Here is a 22,289-nt window from a genome sequence, read left to right as displayed (position 1 = left end):
AATTATTTCAGGAGTTCCTTCAGGAAAATTAAAATATAATCTAATATAATATAATATAATCTATTGATACTTGTTTATATTGAAATGTGAAGTTCTACAACAAAATATTGTTCAATTAAGTGTGGCTTTGTGTGCTATTTTGAAGCTGCAAGCTTCAAGTGGCTACCATGTTTACCTTTTATAAATGACTTCACTAAAATACAATAAAAGACCCACCATTTGTGCTTATTGGAGGAAATGTAGATGTTAACTGGCAGTCCATCTCAGCAGAAGCACAACACGCTGGAAGATAGCTTGTATCGGAGCTAAAATCAGAATACTTGGATGCAAGCCAAATATAATTTGATACGTGGTTATTGTTGATATCAGATTGATATCAATATTGGTAAGGAGCACTTCCAGGGAGCCATAAAGAAGGTCAGTATAAATATGTTCTACAGTTGGGAAGCAAACCTTCAGCGGGTCAAATCAAACGACTAGATGGGCCGATTTTGGCCGCCTGGCCCCACTTTGTCTACCCCTGTTTGAGATTGAGTTAGTAATCATATGAAAAAGCAGTACTCACAATCCATGTTGTCGATGTATTAATAGTCCACTTAGGATCAGCAGCCAGCCTAATGAGAGACACATTTATTTAAGTAATAGTAAATGACATGTAACATTTATTTAAGTAATAGTAAATGACATGTAACATTTATTTAAGTAATAGTAAATGATATGTAAATGATATGTAACATCATTTATTTAAAGTCAGAGTAAATGACATGTAACATCATTTATTTAATAGTAAATAACATGTAACATAATTTATTTAAGTAATAGTAAATGATATGTAACATCATTTATTTAAAGTCATAGTAAATGACATGTAACATCATTTATTTAATAGTAAATAACATGTAACATCATTTATTTAAGTAATAGTAAATGACATGTAACATTTATTTAAGTAATAGTAAATGATATGTAAGTGATACGTAACATCATTTATTTAAAGTCATAGCAAATGACATGTAACATCATTTATTTAAGTAATAGTAAATGATATGTAACATCATTTATTTAAAGTAATAGTAAATAACATATAACATCATTTATTTAAAGTCATAGTAAATGATATTTAACATTACGTTTTTAAAGTAATAGTAAATGTTATTTAACATTATGTATTTAAAGTAATAGTAAACGTTATTTAACAATATGTATTTAAAGTAATAGTCAATAATATTTATAACACTAGCCCTGCGATGAGATGGCGACTTGTCCAGGGTGTACACTGCCTTCCGCCCGATTGAAGCTGAGATAGGCGCCAGCACCCCCCGCGACCCCAAAAGGGAATAAGCGGTTGGAAATGGATGGATGGGTGGATTTATAACATTATTTGCAACAAATGGGTCACGTGACGTCGGAGTTCGTACACTTCTTCGACTTACCTGCACGACCAGAGTCAGCAGAGGTTTAATCCTCGACAGCAATGTAATGAATGCGCTATGACAGCAGAGTGAATAATCGGTCATTTAAAGGCTGATTCAAGTTTAAAAAAACATCTTTGAGCGGGTCTCAGTCTTCACTAAAGCGAGGGAAAACATCCAAACTGGCGCTAAACGAAGGACCCCCTTTTGTTGTCATAATTCATGTTAGGCGCCTAATAATTTGCCTGAAAGAAATACGTTACCGTTTCATGAATTAGCTTGTTTCCTGATAAAAAAAAAGGTGCCAAAGAAAACATTTTATCGTGGAAAAATTACACACTTTGCATAAACACAAATAATATTGTTCGTTTTAGCCAAAATAGTTAGGCGAAATCTCAAGACACCAACGTAGGCGTGTCTGCACGCTGCAAAAAGTGTCGAACAATGTCACACGACAACCGGCTTCCCCACCAAATATGTGCAAATATTTGGCCACTTAGTCCTCCCGTCTCCTCTGTGAAACCACACGGATCTGAAAGTATTTCACTGTTTGCCATGGTTGATTTATTAGAGTCATTTTCGCGATCCTCCGTTGCTTTCGGGGTGTAGATGCGCGCGCATCCACCCTAACGTCACTTATATTTGGTATGAAGGCTGTCCAAAATCTTTTATTGACCAAGAAATCATTAATTGTTGTGCATCATAGTGAGCCACACTCACACCTGTTATGATGGGCACCCTGTAAGTATACTTTGCAGATATTATTGCAGATAATCACGATAAACTATTTGCAAACTGATTATTCTGATTAAAAAGTAATTTGCTGGCCTTGTATTATATCATGTAAGAATAAATTGACTGTAAAAGTAGAATACAGTTCAAAAAGTGGAAGTTTGTACTATATGTGTATACCAATACATATATACATACAGTATATTTGCACACTTAGTGTATACATAAACACACACACACACACATATATATATATATATATATATATATACATATATATATATATATATATTGGATTGCTGTCAAATGATTACCTTTTTTAAACATATTAAACACATTTTGAAATTTGGAATAATCATTATTAATCATAGTTGAATACTAACTTGCATGATTAAAACTAGTTTGAGAAGAAAACAAAAAACATTTGTACACAAATGCAATTTTACTGTCAGAATGTCATCCAGGAATATTTTTTTTAAATGATGTACTTGAATTATTGTCATTTATTTGCACAATTGATTGAAACTTTTATTAGTAGATTGCACAGTTCAGTACATATTCCTTACAATTGACCACTAAATGTTTTTTTCTAAACTTGTTTAAGTCGGGGTCCACGTAAATCAATTCATGGTAAAAACCGGGCAACAGTTTGATGTAAGCTTCTGTCAGGATGTATAGTCTCCTGACTCGTTTTTGTACCGACATGATTGATGTGATCGCTGACCGTATGGTGGGTAAGGTTAAAAAAAATAAATAATAAATTGCATTATTATTCTAAGTGTGTTCACGATTAATGCAATATTTCTTGTGATTAATCATGAGTTAACACCTTCATTTTGACAGGCCTGATATATGATCTCACAAATGATACACTATCTCGTCCTTTAACATTGCCTCTTTCGTTTTTTAGAAATCAATAATTGCAGTGAAAATCATAAATAAAAATACATATAGTATATATTATATCCAAAATAATGGTGCTCATTAACTTTCCAGGTTTTCACCAAAAACATTTGCATTTTATTTGAAATTAAAACAATGTTTTGTAGTTTAGATCCTATCCAGTGACATTTGCTTCTTGACATACAAGCCATTGAGCCCCCACTTGATGCAAACACCTTTTAAAGCTTCTATTTGAGTCCGTCCACATTTCAGACACGTGGAGCCAACAACGCCCAAACAAACCCTTGTGAGAGGACATCAAACATCAAATCATATAAAGTGAACTCTTGGTTGTATGAGAGGGGAAGTAGAAGTAGAGGAAAACTTGGGATTAAAGTGCAAATAAAGCAAAAGATGCTGCGAGGCTAGTTGATGCAGTCCATGATGTGGATCTGCAGGGAGTCCAGATCTGGCAGGATGCTGTTGCATTTTGGACAGACGTTCTCAGGAATATTGCCCTGATGCTGCCAGTCAGTACCTGCAAGTCAGGAAAGTGGGCTTTAACGTCTCTCAGGCTGTGCATCCACAGCAAAAATGAAACAAACCTCTCCCAACCAATGCTGGATTTCGTCCGTTTGGTTTTGCCAAATGTTTCCTCTGCATCTCGCTCAGTGTCAGCCTGCGACACAAACAAATGCATGCCATGGTTCATCATCACAAACAATATTCACACGCACGATGTTGGCTTGCAGGGTCGGTGCGGGGGACCTTCCAGTCGACAAAAATTTGCATAATTGGCCATGAGGCATGCGCAAAGATTTTTTTAAAGGCTAAAAAAACGTTTTAAAAGACACATTTTCCCTCCAGCCGTGCAACTTTGTCTCACGCCATCAACGCACCATTTGACTGTCAGATCATAAGTGATGTTTGTTTCATCTATTTATTCATCAAACAGCACGATTGGCGTCCTCCCTTCAACCTACTTCCTGTTCCTGTCTTGCAGTTTATACACATTTACTTCCTAGTTGACCTGTGTTTATCTATCCAGGGTAAGAAAATGAAGAACATACTTTCATTTGCTGACCTGGCCAAGAGGCAGCATTCACATGACAGAGATGTTGAGGTGTGATAACAATCTCCAACAAAAATCCATAAATGCTTATTACATGTGGTGCAATGTAAACAAATGTTTTGCATGGACAAAGTCTTTTCAGGGCAGCACGGTGGAGGAGGGGTTAGTGCGTATGCCTCACAATACGAAGGTCCTGAGTAGTCCTGGGTTCAATCCCGGGCTCGGGATCTTTCTGTATGGAGTTTGCATGTTCTCCCTGTGACCGAGTGGGTTCCCTCCGGGTACTCCGGCTTCCTCCCACCTCCAAAGACATGCACCTGGGAATAGGCCCCTCCCACCTCCAGACATGCACCTGGGGATAGGCCCCTCCCACCTCCAGACATGCACCTGGGGATAGGCCCCTCCCACCTCCAAAAACATGCACCTGGGGATAGGCCCCTCCCACCTCCAAAGACATGCACCTGGGGATAGGCCCCTCCCACCTCCAAAGACATGCACCTGGGGATAGGCCCCTCCCACCTCCAGACATGCACCTAGGGATAGGCCCCTCCCACCTCCAAAGACATGCACCTGGGGATAGGTTGATTGGCAACACTAAAATGGTCCCTAGTGTGTGAATGTTGTCTGTCTATCTGTGTTGGCCCTGTGATGAGGTGGCCACTTGTCCAGGGTGTGCCTCGCCTTCCGCCTGATTGTAGCTGAGATAGGCACCAGCGCCCCCGCGACCCCAAAGGGAATAAGCGGGAGAAAATGGATGGATGGAAAGTCTTTTGAAGTGTAAAACACAGACGGAGAATGCCTGCAAGTTGTGGAGGACAGAGCAGACAATAAGAAAGGTGGTGTTTCTTTCTGTACTGATGATGAATTATTACTATTCTTATTTCTATTGAATGAAAAGAGCCATATGGCAGCGAGTATTAACCTTTACTGCCATCTCTTTTGAAGTCTGTAGCGGTACAAAGGGAGAAAAACATCAACAGTATTTGTGTGTTGGGCGGCGACAAAATCCACTTGAAACATTCATAAATTCATCAAATCACGACAAGCGGAGTAAATGGATGGAACATATTTTGAAGTTAGTGAAAAAAAATACACCTCCAAACATTGTACCGGCAGCGAATTGTGGCATGCTGGGTGGCAGCAATGGGGAGAAAGCAGAGAAGGACTGATAATCCTGCCCATCATCACCTGGTGACTCACCTGGTGACTCACCTGGTGATGATGTCAACATTTCAGCTTCTACTTGTGAGCGAACACATTTTTGCTTCCTTGTGCGATTATTGAGTTGTTAGCTAAAGTAGCGTGATGTTGTGACTGTAATGTTACACATGTAGCTTACTTTGCCAACTCACGGAACCATAAACAGCTTCTTTATTTTTATTTCAAATTAAAAAATCATTTTTCTAATACATAAATAAAAATTAAAACATTGAAAAAAAAAAATGAAATGAACTTCCTGGAGTTCTTCACTGCCAACGACGTGGGGATTTTTCTTTTCTCATTTGTGTGAAAAGTTAGGCTGTGAATCTTTGGGCACCATGTGATTCCATTAGATTCTTGGGACAATGATTCAATTCAGAATGGATTCTCCATTCAAATTACAATGAAAGAGTGATGTTTTGTTCTCCTTACACTGCCTTCCAATAATAGAGTCATGTATTGTTCTCCTCCTTACACTGCATTCCAATCACAGCATGTAAGAGTCTTCCTTGCACAAGGAAGTGTGCCCATATATGGCATCTCGCGCACACTTACAGTGTAGAGATGGGCGGAGAGGCAATTATATCATCCGCAACCGCATCACCAAAGTCGTCATCCACCCGCCGTCCACCCGAACCAACATTTTGTCAGAACCGCAACCGCCCGCCCCCCGCCCGCTGAAATACATCAGAGGTCGGCCACCTTTACCTCTCAAAGAGCTATTTAAACCCGTTTCACAGAGTAATGAAGACAATGGGAGCCGCTAACGTTCTCTTGAATATCCAATGGCGTTCATCCTGATGACAAGAATATGGCCGTGCTGTGAAGCTTTTGCCTAACAACATGTACAAACCGATTGTTAGTTCGGCAACATGTTGTGTGCAGCTTCCGCAATCACACGTACAAGGTTGAAAGGCATACTGGGTGATACAGACGGTGGGGTTTGCTGCTAGCGGGGTGTATAAAATAGTCAGGAAGTGTCATGGATACAAAGGATTCTGGGTATTTGTTGTGTTGCGTTTATGTTGTGTTACTGGGAGGATGTTCTCCCGAAATGTGTTTGTCGTTCTTGTTTGGTGTGGCTTCACAGCGTGGCGCATATTACTAAGAGTGTTAAGATTGTTTATATCACAACCATTAGTGTACTCTGTGTCACCCAGTATGCCTTGCAGTCGTGTGTGTGTTGCCGCGGAAGTCACACACAACATGTTGCTGGACTAACAAGCAGATCGTACATGTTGTAGAAGGCAACAAAGACAATGGCTTCATAGCACGCACTAATACTTATTATCTGGGTGACTGCAGTCATTCTAGAGAATATTAGCGTCTCCTATTGTCTTCTTCGCTTTGTGACACGGGTCTTAAGTGTCTCTTTCAATGGTAAAGGATACCGATCTCAGAACCATGTATATCAAATATTTCCGGATGGTTCAACCGCCACCCGCCCGAATCTAATTAAAATATATTTTATTTATATGAGACCGCAAACCGCGCATCTCTATTGCAGTGCATCATGTGAAAAAGAATGTCTCTTAAAGGCACGCACACACAGCCTCCACTAGGCCTGCCCAAGTTCCACAATCCAAGCGTGACAAACTTCCAGCACAGTATTGTGGCATCTCTGAGAATGACTTCATTTAGTCAGAAATGTAGCATGCGCCTTACAACCCAGTGCACCTAATGTACGTATTAATCCTGGTTGTGTTTATCCACCTCCAAGCTGTTTTATTTGGTACATGGTGTTAGGATAAGTGTGAGCAGTAGATGGCAGTCACACATAAGAGATACTTGTGGACTGCAGGACGATGCCTGCTCTATAAATGACGCTAGCAAGTACAGGTTAGCAAGCAAGACCAAAACGTTGATGTTTCATTGAGACTATAGAACTTTACACGTTGCGTTTAAAAATCTGTCAAAATGTTTCAGTACCAGAACTAGTCCTATAATGCAGTGCAAAACACATGTGAACTAGTCCTATAATGCAATACAAAACACATGATGTGAACTAGTCCTATAATGCAGTCCAAAACACATGATGTGAACTAGTCCTATAATGCAATACAAAACACATGATGTGAACTAGTCCTATAATGCAGTCCAAAACACATGATGTGAACTAGTCCTATAATGCAATACAAAACACATGATGTGTACTAGTCCTATAATGCAGATGATGTGTACTAGTCCTGTAATGCAGATGATGTGTACTAGTCCTATAATGCAGATGATGTGTACTAGTCCTATAATGCAGATGATGTGTACTAGTCCTATAATGCAGATGATGTGTACTAGTCCTGTAATGCAGATGATGTGTACTAGTGGCCTTGACCTTCCTGTCTGACACAGGACACTCATTGAGTTTCTTGTCCTACCGCCTCATGGTGTCCAGCTCCTGCAGATGGCAGTTTTGTTTCTTGACATACTCCAGCTGAGCAGACAGACGCTCTCGCTCCTCGTGCAGCTTCTCTCTGGCCGCCCGCTCGGCGTAGAAGTCGGAGGAGTAGACCTCAGCCTGCAGGAGGAGAAGTTGAGCAGGAGGCAGGAGGGAAGAGGGAGGAGCAGCAGCAGAGAGCCCACCTGTGCCTGCAACACGGAGATGGTCTCCAGCTCCTTCTCCTTCTGGAAGATCTCCTGCTTCAAGCTGTCGATGTTCTCCTGCTTGTCCACCAGGGCCTGCTCGGCGGCGGTCAGCTGACCTTGAAGATCCTGCAGCACTCTGCTGTCCACCAGCTGAGAATGCCCAGAAAGAACATGGATTGATGACTTCTTTCCAGCACAGAGGTTGTCTTCACAGCAGGACTGTCCTCCAAACTTCCCAGCCAGAAGGAATCAATAAAGTACTATCTATCTATCTATATTGCCAAAAGTATTTGGCTAACCATCCAAATGATGACAATCAGGTGTCCTAATCTCTTGGCCCGGTGTATCAAATCAAGCACTTAGACACGGAGACTGTTTCTACAGACATTTGTGAAAGAATGGGCCGCTCTCAGTGATTTCCAGCATGGAACTGTCACAGGATGCCACCTGTGAAACAAATCCAGTCGTGAAATTTCCTCGCTCCTAAATATTCCAAAGTCAACTTTATTCTAAGAAAAGTGAAGAGTTTGGGAACAACAGCAACTCAGCCAGCAAGTGGTAGGCCAGGTAAAGTGACAGAGAGGTCAGCATAGTGCAAAGACTTTCTGCACAGTCACTTGCTACACAGCTCCAGACTTCATGTCACCTTCCAATTAGCCCACGTACAGTACGCAGAGAGCTTCAAGTGACAGAGAGGTCAGCATAGTGCAAAGACTTTCTGCACAGTCACTTGCTACACAGCTCCAGACTTCATGTCACCTTCCAATTAGCCCACGTACAGTACGCAGAGAGCTTCAAGTGACAGAGAGGCCAGCATAGTGCAAAGACTTTCTGCACAGTCACTTGCTACACAGCTCCAGACTTCATGTCACCTTCCAATTAGCCCACGTACAGTACGCAGAGAGCTTCAAGTGACAGAGAGGCCAGCATAGTGCAAAGACTTTCTGCACAGTCACTTGCTACACAGCTCCAGACTTCATGTCACCTTCCAATTAGCCCACGTACAGTACGCAGAGAGCTTCAAGTGACAGAGAGGTCAGCATAGTGCAAAGACTTTCTGCACAGTCACTTGCTACACAGCTCCAGACTTCATGTCACCTTCCAATTAGCCCACGTACAGTACACAGAGAGCTTCATGGAATGTTTCCATGGCCGAGCAGCTTCTACTAAGCCATGCATCACCACGTCTAATGCAAAGCGGGGGATGCAGTGGTGTAAAGGACATCACCACCAGACTCTAGAGCAGTGGAGACGCCTTCTCTGGATTGATGAATCACACTTTTCCATCTGGAAATCTGATGGACCAGTCTGGCTTTGGAGGTTGCCAGGAGAATGCTACATTTTGGACCGCATTGTGCAGAGTGTGAAATTTGGTGGAGGAGGAATTATGATGTGGGGTTGTTTTTCAGGAGTTCCAGGTTAAGGAACTTTGAATGGTCCAGGATAGCTAAACATTTTGGGACAATTCCATGGGATGGCATTTCAACTTCATATGTGAGTAAAGGCAGGTGACCCAATACTTTCGGCCATATCGTGTGCATTGAAGATGCTAAAACAAAACGTCAATCAATGCAGGCTCGGCTCATCACAACATCCACATCTTAGCTTGGTGCTACGGCTAACTGAGCACATTCTAGCTCATTTGCTTCTAAATGAAACATTGGCCAGCAATACAAATGTCTGCATGAAGTAAAAAGAGCAGGAAGTATGAACCACTACACCAGTTTAGCATCACAGCCGCTGATTGGCTGGGCAGGACTAGCATTAGCATGCTAACTTTTATAGCCCGACACCTCAGACTCTCACCATTTGGGACTTTTTTAACCAGTTTTTGCAGCCCAACACCTCAGACTCTTTTGACACATGGTAATTGTTAGCATGATGTTATGCTAACTTTTTAGCCAATTTTACAGCCGAAAACCTTAATTCAATTCATTGATTCCACTTGTCCTTGACACATGCTAACTGTTTGCGTGCTAACTTCTTTACATACTAACTTCTTTTTTTTTTTTTTTTTTTTCAATCAAGCGTACGCTTTCTAGTCACATGACCTGGTACTTGACACCTTGCAGCTGGAAAGAGTGAAATATATTTCTATTTATTTATGACCTCTCGTTTCTTCTTCTCCTCCTGGAGCTCGTTGTAGTCTTCAAACAGCTGCGTGTAGGCGTCCTTCAGCTGAGCTAGGTTGCTTCTGAAGAGGAGAAAAGCAGAGTGTTGAGTCCCTGATTCCACACATATTAATAATGCATGTAGATGCAAAAGTTTGCAGATGGAAGTAGATAAGAAAGCAGCGACCTCTCCTCCCCAGCCTTCCTCTGCTCCATCAAGGTGTGTGTCTGCATGCTGTCCAGCTGCAGCTTCAGCCGATGGTTCTCCGCCTGCACCGCCTGCTTGTCCTCCAGCTGAGCTCTGAGGGTGTCCACACGCTGCTCTAGTAGATGACAGCTGCAGACAGCAGGGACAAGATGGAGCGTTTGTGCGGCCTCGTCATTGTCCGTGTTAACAACCTGTCTTGCAGGTTCTTCTTCATGCCTTCTGCATCATCCAGCTCGCTCTGAGCCTGCTGCAGCCTTTCAACCAGCGTCTTCATCCCACACTTCATGCTCTCCAACTGGGACGCAGCCTGCAGTATTTGTACACACACACACACGCACACACGCACACACACACACACCTTTTCCATCATTTTGTGTATTGCTGACATGACTTCTCTCTATTGTTCTCTACTGAATGTTTACCAACACCAGGTTGAATAACACTTCATGTCTGTTATGTTGACTACACACACCTTTGTTTACCAACACCAGGTTGAATAACACTTCATGTCTGTTATGCTGACTACACACCTTTGCTCTCTGATCATCTCTTTTGATAACAATGATGTTTTCTTCAATACTTACAATGTGAACTAGATTTCTGTTTCATTTATGTATTTACTTCACCTTATGTTTGCAATCCACGCGCCTTTGACCTGACACATGAAACGTGACAAATTGGGGTGGCCAACCATCCACTTAAGCCGTCAGGTGGCAGTCTAGTGTTGAATATCTTAAAATGGGTTTTGTGGCAAATTTCAACTTTGGCCGCAGTGGATATGGAGGGTGGCGCTTTCCATTATTTTCGGCAAACCGCATTTCCAACTAATTAAACCCTCTTCCTCTCACCCTTTCCATTCTGTAAATAAAGGATTATGTCATATATTTTAAAATAGGTACTGTAAATATTGGCTGACCTTGAAGCAGTGTCCTCTGCAGTGGACATTTGTTTACATGTGAGACCCTGGGAACGTGCTTCATCAGTATCATGCTTCAAAACCGCTTCGAAAAGCAAAACGTGCTCTTTGTAGTCATTTATCCTGACTTTTTCATTTTGATCCCAAAAAATTGTTTTATTGATTTTTAGTTTTGAATTTATTATTATTTATTGAAAGGACAAGCAGTAGAAAATGGATGGATGGATGGAGTTGATGTATTTAATTTTTCTTTTTCAAAGGGTTCAAGACAGTCAAAACATGTTCTGAATTGAAATAAGAATAAAAAGTAATGTTATAGTAAGTTGATCTATATTTCTTGTTGAGGATACAAATTATATTATTTCTGGGGGAAATCATGAAGAAGCTCTGCATGGTTGAAGAAAAAGAAATCAAGAAGAAGCTCTGCATGGTTGAAGAAAAAGAAATCATGAAGAAGGTCTGCATGGTTGAAGAAAAAGAGAAAAAGGTGCAACATGTAAAGAGGATGATTGTAAAAGCACACAGAAGTGGAGAGGAGGTATTTCATAAGTAGTTGATGAGGCTTCTCTTGACTTCCTTCTGTGTTTGCTGGACAAAACATGTTTGATTCCAAAAAAGTAAAAGCCGCAAGAAATTATATGATTCAAAATTGATTCATCATTTTGATTGTGATTTAGATTTATTTTTTATTTTTTCGCAAATAGAAAATGTTTTCTTTCCCAAGAATCCATTTGAAAAAAAAAAAACATTTTTGAGGCCATCTTCATGCAACCTAAATGAGCTTTTCTACCTTTTAGAGAAGGTGTCATTGTAATTATTACACCAAAGAATACTTTGTTTGAATGGAGAATGGATTCTGAAAGGGATCCTTCACCCGAGGACTGGGATGGAATCGTTGAAAGATTCACAATAAAAATAGAATTGACCTTGTCCTTCCCAGAATCCTCTCTGGTCTCTGAGGTCATGGATGTCTGCGTTGCTACGGTAACAAGACTCCTGCTCTCCTCCAGCGCCGTATTCCTGTCAGGAGCAAAGCGTGACATGTCCGTGTAAAAACCAGAGGCTGAAGTACGTCTTACTTGTCCACGGCGGCCTGCAGCTCGCCTTGCAGCCGCTCCGCCCGCTGAGTCTCCTTCCGCAGGGAGGCCAGCAGTTGGCTGACCGTCACCTCCTCGCTGGTGTCGGCGTCGGAGTCGGGGCATTTGCTGACAACACCTTGGTCCTGAAAGTCATGGACAAGTCGTCACTTGGGCAGGTGGCTCCTTACCTGCATTGCAACATGGCTTCTGTCCACTGCAATAAACTTGGCTTTCCAAAAGTGCTTAGTTCTCATGTCCACTCCTAATCAATATTCAAGTTCAACTATTACCTACACTGTAATAAGTCTTCAAATCACCATTAACTAATGATCACCTTCTTCCAATTAACATCCCGTCCAGACATTATTAGAACATTACAGAGCTCCCCCGAGTATCACAGATCAGGGGTGTCCAAACTTCAAGGCGTCATGAGTTGAAACCACGGCCTGCTTTCAAATTCATCCTAAATTCCAGGTGGTCTCTGGATGCCACACATGTGCTGTGGACAATGTCAGTAAATCAGATCTATGACCCTGGAGAATACTTTGAAATCGTAGCACAGCATTTACTTATATGACACAATCCAGATAACCTTCCCTAGTCATGGCGCTAAAACTGCCACTAACAAAGATGTTCACTTAGAACACAACCTGCTCACTGAACATTGTGGATGTTATGAAACATGTCCAAACAACATAAAAACATCAAAATGACACCCATTAAAATCCTTTGGAGTGCATGATGGGAAAAATGTCAAACACTCTCCACACTTATCCATGTTTGGTGCATTTTAGCTGCTTGATGTTTATGATTGATTACAAACATTTAAGGAAGTTGTCAGGGAAGTAAACAAGGTAGGAGTCAAACTTTCACATCCTCTTAAAATAATACTCTTAATTATACATCCATTATATTCGTTATAAATACATCATATTCATTATATATCCATCCTATAATTATACATCCATCATATTCATTATATATCCATCATATAAATATACATCCATCATATTCATTATATATCCATCCTATAATTATACATCCATCATATTCATGAAATATCCATCCTATTAATATAATATGTTTTTGGCCAATCTGTGAGCCTGATGTGGGCCCCAAATCAAGGGTTTGGACCCCCGGTGTAGAAGCTACTTGAATGTCGATGCTGCAAGTGTAAACCTGCGATGCAGCAAGTGAAGTCGGTACAGAAAGATGATTTGCACTTCCTCCTCACCGACACCTTGATGACCTCGATGAAGGAGTCCTCGTGGGAGTTGTGGTCGGCCTTCAGCTGCAGCTCAGAGTTGAGAGCCACCAGGTCGTTCTTCTCCGCCTGCAGTCGGGCCAGCTGCGCACGGAGGGCGTCGGCCTCTGCACTGGGTCTCGCCACCTGGAGACACCGTGTTGAGCAGGTTTCAATCAGGTCCTGGTGGACTACGGCACCAGCACACTCACTTGTGAGGCGTCACCCGCCTCCTCCAGTTTCTGGCTCAGTTCCTGGTTCTGAAGCGTCAAGGCCTCCATTTGGAGCCCGGCCTCCTCCAGCCTGGTGACCATGAGTTGGTGCTCCTCCCGCTGCTTGTCTCGCCACGTGGACAGACTCTCCAAGCGCTCTTTCATCAGCAGGTTGGTCTTATGTAAAGACTCTGGGGGGTGCAGACAAGTGAATGGGTGCACAGGACTCATAGGACAGGTCTACTGGGACACACCTTTCAAATCTTTGTTCTCTTGGATGAGGACATTCATCTGCTGCAGAGTTTCCTCCAGCGTGTCCACCCCACTGGAGGTGTCCCCGTTCATCATCTGACAGGAGAATTCACACACATTTTAGCTTTGCAGCACACCCACACTGGACTAGGGTTGTACTCTTACTAATCCAAGTCTCGGGTTATCTTTCTTGCGGTTCTGCTTTGTTGCATCAATTGAGGAAGGTGGACCCCGACTTATAAACAAGCTGAAAATCTTATTGGGGTGTTACCATTTAGTGGTCCATTGTGGGGAATATGTACTGTACTGTGCAATCTACTAATACAAGTCTCAATCAATCAATCAGTCAGTCTAGTTCAGGTCCGTCATATTGTCTTTGTTGTGGTTCTCCTTTGTCCGAGTCTCGTTCTGGTCTGTCATGTTATGTTATGTTATTTAGGCAAGTGGCAAACAAAAAGTGCTCTACACAAAAATGAGAAAAGAAAACACACACACACACACACACACACACACACACACACACACACACACACACACACACACACACACACACACACACACACACACAGAGAGAGAGAGTACTATTGACAAGAACACAAGAAAACATGACATGTTTGAGGTGTCAACACTAGAGAATAACTCAGATTAACGCCATCTAAAAAACAGTAGAAAACATAGGATAAAATACAAGTCAACATAAAATATAAATAGTAAACAAATAGGGTAATTCAAACATAACATTGAGAGAATAATATTAATAATTAAGATAGAAAACAACACAATCAAAGAATAGTTTAAAATGATGAGTAAAAAGCTGTGTCTTTAGCCTTTTTTTAATTTTCATTTGATATTTCTGGGTGTTGTGGCCAAACAGCTCCATTGTTGTTTCTTCTGACATCACATAAACAAAGATAAGACCTTCTGGAGGAAAGTTCTGTGGTCAGATGAAACCAAAATGGAGCTGTTTGGCCACAATACCCAGCAATATGTTTGGAGGAGAAAAGGTGAGGCCTTTAATCCCAGGAACACCACACCTACCGTCGAGCATGGTGGTGGTAGTATTATGCTCTGGGCCTGTTTTGCTGCCAATAGACCTGCTGCTTTAAATGGGACAATGAAAAAGGAGGATTAGCTCCAAATTGTTCAGGACACGCAAAAATCTTAAATTTTCTTTAAATCTTTAGATTTAAATCTTTAAATTTCTAATTTCTTGAGGAAACTCTCCTGAAGGAATCAATAAAGTACTAACTATCTATCAGGGGGGAGGTTGGGTCTTGGGTGCAGCTGGGTGTTCCAACAGGACAATGACCCCAAACACACCTCAAAAGTGGTCAAGGAATGCCTCAATCGGGCTAGAATGAAGGTTCTAGAATGGCCTTCCCAAAGTCCTGACTTAAACATGTGGACAATGCTGAAGAAACAAGTCCGTGTCAGAAAACCAAGACATTTCACTGAACTGCAGCAATTTTGTGGTGAAAATGTCAGAAAAATTCTGTGTAAATGATCAAATAAAACCTCATATATTAGATTGTGTTCCTGACGAGAACGAAAAAGGCTGGAGCTTTCCAAGAAGAATGCTGGACTTCCAGGCGGACAGATGGCAGAATCTGCCCAACTTCTAGAGGAACTCTTTTAAGTATTTTTACAAACTTTTGTTTTATTTTTTGGGACTCTCTGTGATCTATTTTATGGGACTTTCTTTGATCTGTTTCTTTGATCTGTTCGGGAAGCGAAGGCAATGCTGGTCACGACCAGCTTCCTTGAGGAAGCAGCTGTGGGAAGGAGGGGGGGTGGTGAAAATCAAATAAAGAACCGCGAGAACGATGTTGGGTAAGAGCTTAATTCTGTCTCTGTTTGATTCTTTGCCTTTTTGACTTGTTTAATAGATGTCAAAACTGCTCGAACCTGACAAAAAATGTGCACAGAAGCTTGTGGATGGCGACCAAAAGCGCCTTATTGCAGGTAAACTTGCCAAGGGACATGTAAGCAAATATGAACATTGCTGTACGTATACTTTTGATTGCTCACATTCTCAGTAGAGACATAATAAATTCATAAAAGAAGCAAACTTCATGAATGCTTTTGTGAGCAACAAGTATGTGCTCCAATCACTACATCACAAACAAAGAAGAAATGATTGGAAAGTCAAGACAGCCACGACATCATCTTCTTTACACCTGTACCTACACTTTTGACTGCCACTGAATATATCCATCCATTTTCTACAGCTTGTCCCTTAAGGTGGGGCTGGAGCCTATCCCAGCTGCACTCGGGCGGAAGGCGGTGTACACCCTGGACAAGTGTCCACCTCATGGCAGATAGACATATATATTTGTCACGCTTTGAACATTTCTCACACACATCTGCAGTCCCCTCCAAGGTTTCTCATTGTATCCCATTGGGTTGAGTTTTTCCTTGCCCTGATGTGGGATCTGAGCCTAGGATGTCGTTGTGGCTTGTGCAGCCCTTTGAGACATTTGTGATTTAGGACTATATCAGTAAACTTTGATTGATTGATTGATTGATTGATCGACGAGCTGTAGGTCAGTGTGACAAGTTGGCGCCGTGAAGTCTGCTGTAAAAGCGGCTAAAGTTGTAGAGACTTGGGAGAGTAAAAAGCAGAAGGCCAGCTTACAGAAGAATTGTTTTCAAACACCTTATATAACCTTTACTTTCTCTTTCTGTCTCGATCCTGCCAGCTACTCACGTCTCCGCCAAACTGCGTCACAACAAACATTGACTTTAGGGATTTGAACCAACCTGCGATGAGACGTCCAGCTTGTCTTGTCTCCAACACAGAAGAGCACTTTAGTTGAAATGAAGACGAGCTCTTGTTGATGTTCTGTTCCGATGCTAGCTTTAAGGCTCAATTCAAAAGAAAAGCGTTTCCGGTTCAAAACCAATTCAAAATAAAACACCGTCGTACGAACCATCCTTCTGACGTTTTATTTTGAAGACATGTTTGCTTGTTTTCCGTGCCAACACAGCGCTGGGTAACACAAGCTTTCCATTTCCTTGAAGTGACGTCATAAGGAAACAGACATCCGTGCTACTGTTTTGTACTGTTTTTCTACTTACTTTCATTATTATTTCTCAACTGGTTGTAAATGTTGAAATTTATAAATAAAGGTTTACAAAATAAAAAAATAAAATAAAAATAAAAAAACCGTGCTACTGATTCACATCCACATGATGTATGACTTGGTGCTTGGGTCACATCCACATGATGTATGACTTAGTGCTTGGGTCACATCCACATGATGTATGAATTAGTGCTTGGGTCACATCCACATGATGTATGAATTAGTGCTTGGGTCACATCCACATGATGTATAAATTAGTGCTTGGGTCACATCCACATGATGTATAAATTAGTGTTTGGGTCACATCCACATGATCTATGACTTAGTGGTTGGGTCACATCCACATGATGTATAAATTAGTGCTTGGGTCACATCCACATGATGTATAAATTAGTGCTTGGGTCACATCCACATGATGTCTAAGTTAGTGCTTGGGTCACATCCACATGATGTATAAATTAGTGCTTGGGTCACATCCACATGATGTATAAATTAGTGCTTGGGTCACATCCACATGATGTATAAATTAGTGCCTGGGTCACATCCACATGATGTATAAGTTAGTGCTTGGGTCACATCCACATGATGTATAAATTAGTGCTTGGGTCACATCCACATGATGTATAAGTTAGTGTTTGGGTCCCATCCACATGATGTATAAATTAGTGCTTGGGTCACATCCACATGTTGTATGACTTAGTGCTTGGGTCACATCCACATGATGTATAAGTTAGTGCTTGCGTCACATCCACATGATGTATAAATTAGTGCCTGGGTCACATCCACATGATGTATAAGTTAGTGCTTGGGTCACATCCACATGATGTATAAATTAGTGCTTGGGTCACATCCACATGATGTATAAATTAGTGCTTGGGTCACATCCACATGATGTATAAATTAGTGCTTGGGTCACATCCACATGATGTCTAAGTTAGTGCTTGGGTCACATCCACATGATGTATAAATTAGTGCTTGGGTCACATCCACATGATGTATAAATTAGTGCTTGGGTCACATCCACATGATGTATAAATTAGTGCCTGGGTCACATCCACATGATGTATGACTTGGTGCTTGGGTCACATCCACATGATGTATGACTTAGTGCTTGGGTCACATCCACATGATGTATGAATTAGTGCTTGGGTCACATCCACATGATGTATGAATTAGTGCTTGGGTCACATCCACATGATGTATGAATTAGTGCTTGGGTCACATCCACATGATGTATGAATTAGTGCTTGGGTCACATCCACATGATGTATAAATTAGTGCTTGGGTCACATCCACATGATGTATAAATTAGTGTTTGGGTCACATCCACATGATGTATGACTTAGTGGTTGGGTCACATCCACATGATGTATAAATTAGTGCTTGGGTCACATCCACATGATGTATAAATTAGTGCTTGGGTCACATCCACATGATGTCTAAGTTAGTGCTTGGGTCACATCCACATGATGTATAAATTAGTGCTTGGGTCACATCCACATGATGTATAAATTAGTGCTTGGGTCACATCCACATGATGTATAAATTAGTGCCTGGGTCACATCCACATGATGTATAAGTTAGTGCTTGGGTCACATCCACATGATGTATAAATTAGTGCTTGGGTCACATCCACATGATGTATAAGTTAGTGTTTGGGTCCCATCCACATGATGTATAAATTAGTGCTTGGGTCACATCCACATGTTGTATGACTTAGTGCTTGGGTCACATCCACATGATGTATAAGTTAGTGCTTGCGTCACATCCACATGATGTATAAATTAGTGCCTGGGTCACATCCACATGATGTATAAGTTAGTGCTTGGGTCACATCCACATGATGTATAAATTAGTGCTTGGGTCACATCCACATGATGTATAAATTAGTGCTTGGGTCACATCCACATGATGTATAAATTAGTGCTTGGGTCACATCCACATGATGTCTAAGTTAGTGCTTGGGTCACATCCACATGATGTATAAATTAGTGCTTGGGTCACATCCACATGATGTATAAATTAGTGCTTGGGTCACATCCACATGATGTATAAATTAGTGCCTGGGTCACATCCACATGATGTATAAGTTAGTGCTTGGGTCACATCCACATGATGTATAAATTAGTGCTTGGGTCACATCCACATGATGTATAAGTTAGTGTTTGGGTCCCATCCACATGATGTATAAATTAGTGCTTGGGTCACATCCACATGTTGTATGACTTAGTGCTTGGGTCACATCCACATGATGTATAAGTTAGTGCTTGCGTCACATCCACATGATGTATAAATTAGTGCCTGGGTCACATCCACATGATGTATAAGTTAGTGCTTGGGTCACATCCACATGATGTATAAATTAGTGCTTGGGTCACATCCACATGATGTATAAATTAGTGCTTGGGTCACATCCACATGATGTATAAATTAGTGCTTGGGGCACATCCACATGATGTATAAATTAGTGCTTGGGTCACATCCACATGATGTATAAATTAGTGTTTGGGTCACATCCACATGATGTATGACTTAGTGGTTGGGTCACATCCACATGATGTATAAATTAGTGCTTGGGTCACATCCACATGTTGTATGACTTAGTGCTTGGGTCACATCCACATGATGTATAAGTTAGTGCTTGCGTCACATCCACATGATGTATAAATTAGTGCCTGGGTCACATCCACATGATGTATAAGTTAGTGCTTGGGTCACATCCACATGATGTATAAATTAGTGCTTGGGTCACATCCACATGATGTATAAATTAGTGCTTGGGTCACATCCACATGATGTATAAATTAGTGCTTGGGTCACATCCACATGATGTATAAATTAGTGCTTGGGGCACATCCACATGATGTATAAATTAGTGCTTGAGGATTCCCGTGAAGAGTCCACTTTCCAAATAATCGGGAAACAATCTTTTTTTTAAAACTACAATTAATTACTGCATATGAATTACCCGGAAAAAAACATTATTCAACTTTATCTTTAAAAGCGTTGTCTGTTTGTCTCAAGCACACCATAAAATACAATGCTGTAATTGTGTAATTTTCCTTAAATACCGCCAGGTGGCAGTGTTATGTACGTGCCCAAACCAAGGTGATCTAATGATTGTTGTGTTTTTTATTTGTTTCTTTGTAGATAAAACTACTCATGTGCTGACTTTAACTTAGTGTGTACTACAGGTTAAACATTTATTCATGGGTGAATAAAAACATACATACATAGCTACTGTACCTACACTCCCACACACATACACAAATACAGTACATGCTTACATACTCAAAGTTTGTACATCCACACACACATTCACTGTACAAACATACATATACACATACATGTACATATACATTCTCTGTACAAACATACATATACACATACATGTACATATACATTCACTGTACAAACATACATATACACATACATGTACATATACATTCTCTGTACAAACATACATATACACATACTGTACATATACATTCACTGTACAAACATACATATACACATACATGTACATATACATTCACTGTACAAACATACATATACACATACATGTACATATACATTCACTGTACAAACATACATATACACATACATGTACATATACATTCACTGTACAAACATACATATACACATACATGTACATATACATACACTGTACAAACATGCATATAAACATACTGTACATATACAGTACATATACATACATACACTCATGCATACAATCACAAATTCTTATTCCTGTGCAGTTGTACACAGGCTAGGTACTATCAGAGCACACAAAAGAGCAGGTGACTCAGTTTTCCATGGCTCCTTGAAGGCAGCACGAGGCAGAAGCGCAGGTGTCTCAGTTTTCCATGGCTCCTTGAAGGCAGCACGAGGCAAAAGAGGTGACTCTGTTTTCCATTGGTCCTTGAAGGCAGCACGAGGCAAAAAAGCAGGTGACTCAGTTTTCCACAAGTCCTTGAAGGCAGCACGAGGCAGATTTGCAGGTGACTCAGTTTTCCATGGGTCCTTGAAGGTAGCACGAGGCAGAATTGCAGGTGTCTCAGTTTTCCATGGGTCCTTGAAGGCAGCACGAGGCAGAAGAGCAGGTGTCTCTGCACGGGTCCTTGAAGGCAGCACAAGGCAGAAGAGCAGGTGTCCCAGTTTTCCACGGGTCCTTGAAGGCAGCAGGAGGCAGAAGAGGTGTCTCAGTTTTCCACGGGTCCTTGAAGGCAGCAGGAGGCAGAAGAGGTGTCTCAGTTTTCCATGGGTCCTTGAAGGCAGCAGGAGGCAGAAGAGCAGGTGTCTCAGTTTTTCACGGGTCCTTGAAGGCAGCAGGAGACAAAAGAGCAGGTGTCTCAGTTTTCCACGGGTCCTTGAAGGCAGCACGAGGCAGAAGAAGTGTCTCAATTTTCCACGGGTCCTTGAAGGCAGCAGGAGGCAGAAGAGCAGGTATAGCTCAGTTTTCCACGGGTCCTGGAAGGCAGCAGGAGACAGAAGGACCTTCCAGAACTTCCTGCGTGGGCCTGCAGTGTAAAGTCCGCCCCAAGAGAGTCGGAGGATGTTTGCGGCGGTCGTGCTGCCGGCTCTGCTGGGAGCTCTGGCTCTGGCTCTGTCTCTAGCGCATGTGCAGACTTTGACGCAGGGCTGCCAGCTGCCGTCCGAGTGGCGGCCTCAGAGCGAAGGTTGCCGCGCGGAGCTGGCGGAGGTGATGGTGTACGCCAAGGTGCTGGCCCTCCACCTGGCCGAGGAGGCAGGTCTACTGTACTCGGCCGAGGTGGAGCTGCTGTGCGACCAGGCCTGGGGGAGCATGCTGGAGGTGCCTGCGGGCTCCAGGCTCAACATCAGCGGGCTGGGTTACCTGTCCTGTCACTCACACACCGTTGTGCAGGACTACTCCTACTTCTTCTTCCTCAGGTGAGCCGGGCCTACTTCTCTCACCTGTGTGACGTCATCCCTGACACACAACTCGTCACGTTTGTTTGTGCTGCGTCTAACTGTTTGAGTTTTTACATAATCACCTTTTACACTCATTAACGTGTATTTAACGCGTTATTATTCATAACCAACTGAGTTGATATCATTCCCAAACTTGTCCCGTTTGTTTGTGCTGCGTCTAACTGTTTGAGTTACTACCTAATCAACTTTATTAACATGTAATTAAGGTGTTATTATTCACAACCAGCCCCCACAACTAAGTCGATGTCTTCCCAAACTTGTCCCATTCGTTGGTGCTGCACTAACTATTACAGTTTTAAATGTTGTAGAGTTTTAATGTTATTAACGTGAACTTAAGGTGTTATTATTCATAAC

General features: G+C 41.7%; 3 protein-coding genes across 6 annotated transcripts in view; 1 reads left to right on the top strand and 2 right to left on the bottom strand.

Moving 5' to 3' along the window:
• Positions 1-2,005, bottom strand: part of LOC133561244 (protein MCM10 homolog) — a 38,680-nt gene extending 36,675 nt beyond the window's left edge. For 2 of the 4 annotated variants that reach the window (XM_061914583.1, XM_061914585.1), the window contains exons 1-2: positions 1,434-1,642; positions 566-614 (exon numbers count right to left, since the gene is read on the bottom strand). In XM_061914583.1, coding sequence (XP_061770567.1) covers positions 566-572 — 7 coding nt within the window. In that variant the 5' untranslated portion in view covers positions 573-614; positions 1,434-1,642. Of the gene's footprint in view, positions 1-565; positions 615-1,433; positions 1,643-1,675 lie in introns of those variants that run through there. The other 2 variants (XM_061914584.1, XM_061914586.1) reach the window with 2 other exon arrangements.
• Positions 2,006-3,141: 1,136 nt separating this feature from the next.
• On the bottom strand, positions 3,142-16,825 carry LOC133561251 (optineurin-like). Its single transcript, XM_061914601.1, has 13 exons — positions 16,660-16,825; positions 13,902-13,995; positions 13,648-13,838; positions 13,427-13,582; positions 12,193-12,335; positions 12,040-12,133; positions 10,389-10,504; positions 10,177-10,326; positions 9,988-10,072; positions 7,876-8,028; positions 7,671-7,810; positions 3,632-3,705; positions 3,142-3,564 (listed from the first exon to the last, which is right to left on the bottom strand). The coding sequence occupies exons 2-13, from the start codon at positions 13,993-13,995 to the stop codon at positions 3,452-3,454; spliced, it is 1,509 nt and encodes a 502-aa protein (XP_061770585.1). The 5' UTR covers positions 16,660-16,825; the 3' UTR covers positions 3,142-3,451.
• Positions 16,826-21,159: 4,334 nt separating this feature from the next.
• The window catches only part of LOC133559950 (coiled-coil domain-containing protein 3-like), a 6,045-nt gene continuing 4,915 nt past the window's right edge, over positions 21,160-22,289 (top strand). Inside the window, exon 1 of the mRNA XM_061911933.1 lies at positions 21,160-21,893. Within this exon, the coding sequence (XP_061767917.1) occupies positions 21,538-21,893 (356 nt within the window). The 5' untranslated portion in view covers positions 21,160-21,537. The remainder of the gene's footprint in view (positions 21,894-22,289) is intronic.

This window comes from Nerophis ophidion, linkage group LG10 (genome assembly GCF_033978795.1).
Source record: "Nerophis ophidion isolate RoL-2023_Sa linkage group LG10, RoL_Noph_v1.0, whole genome shotgun sequence".
NCBI classification, from domain to species: domain Eukaryota; kingdom Metazoa; phylum Chordata; class Actinopteri; order Syngnathiformes; family Syngnathidae; genus Nerophis; species Nerophis ophidion.
The sequence above is the reverse complement of the archived record's forward strand: the minus strand, read 5'-3'. Positions and strand labels throughout refer to the sequence as shown.

Bases quoted from the DNA above. Each gene is read 5' to 3' on its own strand.
- LOC133561251 (XM_061914601.1), bottom strand. From the start codon at position 13,995: ATGATGAACGGGGACACCTCCAGTGGGGTGGACACGCTGGAGGAAACT. The intron at 12,134-12,192 runs GTAAGACGTACT...TGCTCCTGACAG, and splicing joins CTGCAGGCCGCCGTGGACAA to GAATACGGCGCTGGAGGAGA. The intron at 10,073-10,176 runs GTCGCTGCTTTC...TCTCCTCTTCAG, and splicing joins AGGAAGGCTGGGGAGGAGAG to AAGCAACCTAGCTCAGCTGA.